This window comes from Populus alba, chromosome 19, assembly GCF_005239225.2.
Source record: "Populus alba chromosome 19, ASM523922v2, whole genome shotgun sequence".
NCBI lineage: Eukaryota > Viridiplantae > Streptophyta > Magnoliopsida > Malpighiales > Salicaceae > Populus > Populus alba.
The window spans coordinates 14,979,636-14,987,077 of NC_133302.1; the positions used below are offsets into that span (position 1 = coordinate 14,979,636).

At 31.6% G+C, this 7,442-nt stretch overlaps 1 protein-coding gene across 1 annotated transcript; it reads right to left on the reverse strand.

Annotated features, from left to right (window-relative positions):
* Positions 1-2,876: 2,876 nt before the first annotated feature.
* Positions 2,877-6,259, reverse strand: LOC118035977 (uncharacterized). Its single transcript, XM_035041649.2, has 2 exons — positions 3,477-6,259; positions 2,877-3,333 (listed from the first exon to the last, which is right to left on the reverse strand). The coding sequence occupies exons 1-2, from the start codon at positions 6,253-6,255 to the stop codon at positions 2,954-2,956; spliced, it is 3,159 nt and encodes a 1,052-aa protein (XP_034897540.1). The 5' UTR covers positions 6,256-6,259; the 3' UTR covers positions 2,877-2,953.
* Between the last annotated feature and the right edge of the window lie 1,183 nt (positions 6,260-7,442).

Genomic DNA, 7,442 nt, shown 5'->3' on the forward strand with positions numbered 1-7,442 from the left:
TGATGAGTATGTGTTAGCCCTACAAGTCCAAGCTATTCGTGATCAGGATACCCTATCAGATCAGAATCTCTCTCCAGATCATGAACCTATTGTCGGTTGATATTAGTACTAGTTTGTCGTTTGTATGGTTTGTCGTTTGTATTATAGGGGTGTATTATTAAGTGTGCTTCAGTACTTTCTTATGTAATGCATGATGTAAGCAAGAAGCCTCAACATAGTATAAATAGAGGCTGTGTGTAATATTAAAAGAGCAGAACCTTAGGAGGATAGACCTCGAAGGATAAGCCTCTTAAATAAAAGACTTGTTTTCTCTAATCTCTCTGTTCTTCAACTTGTTCTCTGTTCTTCTCTTTTACATCCAAAAACTAGAAGATCTTGCTACCATAAGACATAACTCCAGTGAGTAGCTGTTTAGTGCCTCTAATAATGGCTTTGTTAAGCAACTCTGTCAGAGTTTTTGTCATACTATAGTGGTAAATAGAAATCCTAATTAATGTTTTTATAAATATTTTTATTTCTTATAAAAAAAACATTTAAACTACCATTAAAGTATCCTAAGCCAAAATGCTAGTTAAATTTTTTTAATTTTTTAATTTATTTTTTATAGAAAAAAATTTAAAATATTTTTAAAGTATCTTAAATAGAAATGCTAATTAATTTTTTTATAAATATTTTTTATTTTTATAAAAAATATTTAAATTATCCTTTAAGTATCCGAAACAGAAATCCTAATTAATTGTTTTTATAATTATTTTTATTTGTTATAAAAAAATATTTAAACTACCATTCAAGTATCTTAAATTGAAATGCTAATTAATTTTTTTATAAATGTTTTTTTTTTACAGAAATTCTAATTAATTTTTTTATTTAAAAAATATTAAAACTATCCTTGAAATATTATAAATAACTTTTTTTATAAATTTTTTCTACTTTTTATTAAAAAAATAATTTAACTACCCTTCAAATATCCTAAACAGAAATGCTAATTATTTTTAAAAATATATTTAAACTAGACTTGAAGTATCCTAAACAAGTTTTTCTATAAATGTTTTTTATTTTTTATAATAAAAAATTAAACTATCCTTGAAGTATCCTAAATAGAAATTCTAAATATATTTTTTTTATAAATGGTTTTTATTTTTTATAAAAAAACATTTAGACTATCCTTCAAATATTCTAAACAAAAATTCTGATTATTTTTTTCTTGGGTCCCGTCGACAACTAGCCTCCTTTTACTTTTTCAAGTGCTGCCTCTATTTTAGATTTAATGTATTTGAATTTATTTTTTATATTAATTTAATTTATTTATTTTATATTTGATTTGATTTTATATTATTTGATTTATTTTTCTACTTTTATTCAATGTTTTTTTTTAAAAAAAATACATTGAATGGTATTATTGAAGCTTCGATATCCTGCTCATCATGGTTGAATGGTAGCCTTTATCGATAGTCTATGTCTCCTTGTATTGGGAATGAGAGCAAATATACATCACAATTAGCTCTGAATATTAATGGGCACGGAGCAGTCAGCTGTCTATGTTTTTCATTTGTTTTTTTTAGATTAATTAGGGTGATTGGATCAACTTGTATATCTTGACTAATCTTATAAATTTTAAAATTAATAACAATTCAAGCATTTAATTACTCTAAAATTTATATAACTCAAACTAATATCATTTAAAAATATATATATATATAATATGATGAGTTGGTTTATGTTTTTCATTTGTTGATTCTACATTCCGTCCAAAATAGGTCACAGACAGGCAAATTTGGACACATGGGCCCTCTCTATATATACTTTCTTTACTCCAAATTTAGTACATGGATGTACAAGATTCCACAGTGAAAGTTTCACCAACCAATAGACTGTTATCATGTTCTATGGGTTTGAATTTTGTAATGAAATGATGGAAATTCATTGGATGGTAGAGTGGGTCTTGCTGCTACCTTCTTACGGTTGATTATTTTGCATTATATAATCGGTTAGTATTAATTTTTTTTAAAAAAATTTAAGAATATAAAAGATATTTTAAGCCCTCTGAATTTAATAGCAATGAGGGTCCGGTGGCAATACAAGACTATTTTTTTTATAATATTTTTATTCCAAACAAAAATGCTAATTATTATTTTTATTTTTATATAAAAAAATTTAAATTTTCTTTGCAGTATTCTAAATAGAAATTCTAATTAATTTTTTTATACGTTTAAACTACCCTTGAAGTATTCTAAATGGAAATGCTAATTAGTTTTTTTATAATTTTTTTATTTTTTATTAAAAAATATTTTTATTTTTTATATTAATTTAATTAATTTATTTTATATTTTATTTGATTTTATATTATTTTATTTATTTTTCAACTTTTATTCAATGTATTTTTTTTTATATAAAAAATACATTGAATGGTATTATTGAAGCTTCAATCCTGCCCATCATGGTTGAATGGTAGCCCTTATCGATAGTCTATGTCTCCTTGTATTGGGAATGAGGGCAAATATATATCAAAATTAGCTCTGTGTAGCTTCAGTCGGCAAAAAACTAATCATTAGAAAATGCAACATCAAGTTGGAAATTCATTGGTTGGTAGAGTGGGTCTTGCTGCTATCATGTTCTTTGGGAATGAGGGCAATTTTATCTACAAGATTCCACAATGAAAGTTTCACCAACCAATTCTATGGGTTTGAATTTTCTAATGAAATGATGGAAATTCAACTGCTGCTACCTTCTTACAGTTGATTATTTTCTTTGTTCTTTTAATTGTTTCAGCGATAACTTAAAATTTCATTCCGTAGTGTATTGATCTTCAATTTAAAATCAAAATATTCTCAAACCCTTCATGCAAAGAAAAACAAATTCTAACGCATAATTTGAAAGAAAAAAGTTTGATGATGAAATTCATATTACAAAAATTTATTGTTCCAATTGATAATTGAAAAGAAGTAGCTAAGCACTATGAGATTAAGAGATCTCCCAAACTTATTGTGCAAAATGCCATAGGCAGTGGAGGCCACTTGGTTGTAAGCTCGAAAGAAATTTTTTCCATTGTAGGCCGGGATTGGGGATTGGGATGCAAGCATGCAAGTGCAATTTTCATCATGTGTACAACGCCCTCTGCTGCTCCTTTTTTAGGAAGCGAGATGCGTTGGTCTAACACATCCTTCAATAGTGCATGTTGAGCAATCGGTGGCATCGATGATGACGACGAAGATCCTGGTGATAAGAGTGCTGAAATGAGATCGCCTGGGTGCCTTCCTGTCATCACCTCCATTGTTACCACTCCGAAGCTATAGACATCGCATTTTTCAGTCACTTTCATTGTGTAAGCTAGCTCTGCCAAAAAATAAAATTGATTATACATGGTTTTTTTATCAAATAGTTGAAAGAAAAGACTTTATAATAAAAGCTAAAAAAACACTATATATTATCTTCACTACTACACATTAGTAACTTAATGTTGAAATAAAGCTACGCACCTGGAGCAGTATATCCAAAAGTACCTGCAAATGAGGTCCAATTGGATGAGTCAGGCATCAACAGTCTAGCTGTGCCAAAGTCGGAGACGTGTGCTTCATATTCCAAGTCCAGAAGGATATTATTGCTGGTAATGTCTCGATGAATGATCGGAGGAGAGCAAGAATGGTGTAGATAGGATAAAGCTCCACCCACCCCTTTCACAACGTTCAACCTTTTCATCCAATCGAACTCAATTGCTTGTTCCTCACTGGTTATAATCTTTCTCAAGCTTCCTCTTTCAATGAACTCGTAAACCAAAAAAGAATGCTTTGCATGTGAGCAAAATCCATACATTTTCACAATATTTCGATGTCGAATATTTGCCAACACGCAAACTTCCCTTTCAAAAGCTTTAAAATCGGACAACTTTTCTGTTTGTGACCGGTGAAGTTTCTTCACAGCAACCACCTGTTCTGTTGGCATCGCTGCTTTATAAACAGTTCCATATCCTCCTTCGCCAATGCAGTAGTTGGAGTTGAATTCCTCTGTAGCTTCAACGATATTCTCATACAACTTCTTCCCATCATGGCCCAATATCGTGAATATGTTTCGATCTTGTTCATTTTCTGGCTCAGCGTTTCTCTTCCTAGCTCTATTGCAGAGAATGGATAAAGCTCCAATCACAACAAACACTAAAAGCAAGCTTCCTAAAAGAGGGAGTACAATCAAAAGCACAAGCTTGTTGCTCTTTCTCTTAACAATTTTGCTGCTTCTTGGAAGATTGCACGGCTTTAGACCACTGGCATTGCCACATATACCCATATTATCCCTTAATGCCTCAAATGAAGCGTTGTGGAAGGCTTTGATATCGGGAATGGGGCCTTGTAGCTTATTGGATGAGATATCCACAGTTGTTAAGCTTAACATGTCTTTGAAAGTGCTCGGAATCCGTCCACAAAGCATGTTGTGAGAGACATTCAGAGTTTCCAACATTTGCAGTTGCCCAAGTTGCCTCGGTATCTCTCGAGTCAGGAAATTGCAGCTAAGATCAAGATCTCGAAGAGAAAGTAGAAAGCCTATCCCACTTGGAATGCTTTCTCTAAATTTATTACCGCTGAGGTTCAGCAACAATAAATTCGAGCATTCCCCAAGTTGTTTTGGAATCAATCCACTCAGATTATTAGATGCTAAATTAAGGATTTGAAGATTGGAAAGCATCTTAATATCTAAGGGAATGACACCTGAAAGATGGTTGTTGTTAAGGAGAAGCTCGTACAACAACTTCAAACCCCCTAAATCTTTTGGGATGGCTCCTTTTAAGTGATTTGATGACAGATCTATCAAGTGCAATTGAGTAGCCTTCCCAAGCTCTGGTGGTATCTCACCAGAAACATTATTGTTTGAGATTTTTAGGCTTGTCATGTTACGACAATCTCCCCATTTGGAAGAAAGCTCACCATAAAAATTATTGTAACTCAAATCAATATAATCCAGATGTGGATAGACACCGAAAACCTCAGAAATATTTCCTGTTAATTGATTCCAATCAAGTCTTACTCGGTATAAACGAGTACAGTTTTTCAAGCTTTTCGAGATTGAACCTGAGAAGTAGTTGTAGGCAGCGATAAAGTGTTCCAATACTCCTCCATGGCATAAATCTAGTGGCAAATGACCCGTGAATTCGTTGATACCCAAAGTCAAAAAATTCAAATGGGTGAGATTGTTCATCTCTGAGGGCAAAGGGCCGTGAAATTTGTTGTCAAGTAATTGCAAGATCTCAAGCGATTTAAGTTGTCCTATTTCTGAAGGAACACATCCAGATAAATTATTATGATATAGATTAAGTGCAGTGAGCATTGTCAAGTTTCCAATAAAAGAAGGGATGATCCCAGTGAGATTATTTTGAGATAGGTCTAAAACAATAAGCATGGTCATGTTTCTAATAGAAAAAGGGATGGAACCAGAGAGTTGGTTTTTCAAAAGGTAAAGGGAAGATAAATTTCTTAATTTTCCAATGGAATAAGGGATTCTACTAGTTAAAGTATTATTTGACAAGTCAAGTTTATTGAGAGACTCTAGCAACCCAATTTCTTGAGGAATGGAACCAGAGAGTTTGTTACTCCAAAGATAGAGTTCGGATAGGCTTGTTAAGTTTCCAATAGAAGAAGGGATGGAACCAGTGAGATTATTTTGATATAGTGCTAAAACAGTGAGCATGGTCATGTTTCCAATAGAAAAAGGGATGGAACCAGAGAGTTTGTTAATCCAAAGATAGAGTTTGGATAGGCCTGTCAAGTTTCCAATAGAAGAAGGGATGGGACCAGAGAGTTTGTTAATAGAAAGAGCTAGGAAAGATAAGTTTCTTAATTTTCCAATTTCATGTGGAATGGTTCCAGAAAGAGAATTATCACCAAGGTCAAGCCAAAAAAGATTGGGGAAGGATGAGAAGTTTAAATCATAAAGCGTACCTCTCAAACCAAAACTTTCAAGTGTCAAGTTGGTGACGCTTCCAGAATTGTCACAGGTGATTCCAATCCAGTTAATGCATGGGCTGATGCCGACCCAAGAAGAAAGGAGAGATTGGCTCTGGTTGTCAAGACTGGCTTTCCACTTGAGAAGAGCCTCAGCTTCTGTGTTATTATTACCAAATGGTGAAATTGTGGAGGGAGTGTGTGTAGCTAAAGCAAAGAAGGAAGAAAAGCTGAATATGTGAAGGAGCAAAAACAGGATGTGGAGAAAGAAGGAGAAGAATGGTTTGTTTAGTAAGGACGCCGTCATGGTGTGTTTTTCAAGAGACATAGGATATGGTTTGCTATGATAGATTCGGCTCTTCCATGGAGAGGTATTATTTATAGGTAGGAAAACATGATTGGAATTGTTTTTGTTTAAAAAATAATTGATTATTACATCTCTTCTCTAATTAAGTTGAAATTAACTAGGCTAGTGATAGTGCATAAATATAAATAAATAAATTTATTATTATTTTCAATCCCTCTGTAAAATGAATTAAATACTCACCCTGGCTTTAAGAGGATATCCTCTGTTTTCTCATTAAATTTTCCCTTTTACTATTTCATATAAAGAAAATAAAAAAATTGAAAAAGACCATGAAATGGAGAAAAGGATCAAATTTTCCCTTTCTCATTGTAGCGACACATTAGAGAATTTTAGTCTTAAATAAATATATATAACGATTCAAAAGAATATTCTGATTTAAAAATTTAAAACATATCGCTCGTAAGGAATAAGTAATAAAGCTACTGAATAAGTGAATTGAATTGTTCAATAAAACTATGATTGCTCTCGTGCTTGACACGGCTTACTAATTTCTGATAAAATTCCATCTCAACTTTCTTTCCCCTTTCCATATCATAGTTTGCGACATTAACTGGAAAGTCCTACCTTCACATGCACACTGCCTCGTGTATGCTATGAATGGATAAAGGTCTCTACAATGTCAAGTCTTCTCACTTTTGTTTTTTCTCTACTATTCTGGAAAATAATTTTTTTTGTTTTAAGTGAATTCTGGAAAAGTAAATTTCTGAAAAATGAATTATTTTTTGATATTTGGTAGTGTAATGAAAAATAAGTTGGAAAACACTTTTCAGTATCTGATTATGTCATGGAAAATGAGCTAGAAAATAACTTATTAATGTTTATTTTTTAAAAGTTTATTAAACTAATAAAAAACAAATTTTACAAATTAAAAAATTGAATGATAATTAAATTAAAAAAAAATTCATAAATTATCTCAAATAAAATAAATAATAATCATGATTGGAATTGTTTTTATTTAAAAAATAATTGATTATTACATCTCTTCTCCAATTAAGTTGAAATTAACTAGGCTACTGATAGTGTATAAAATTTAAAGAAATAAATTTATTATTATTTTCAATCCCTCTGGAAAGTCCTACGTTCACATGCACACTGCCTCGTGTATACTACGAATTTGTATCATGAAACACGAGCAGCTGCAAGCATAT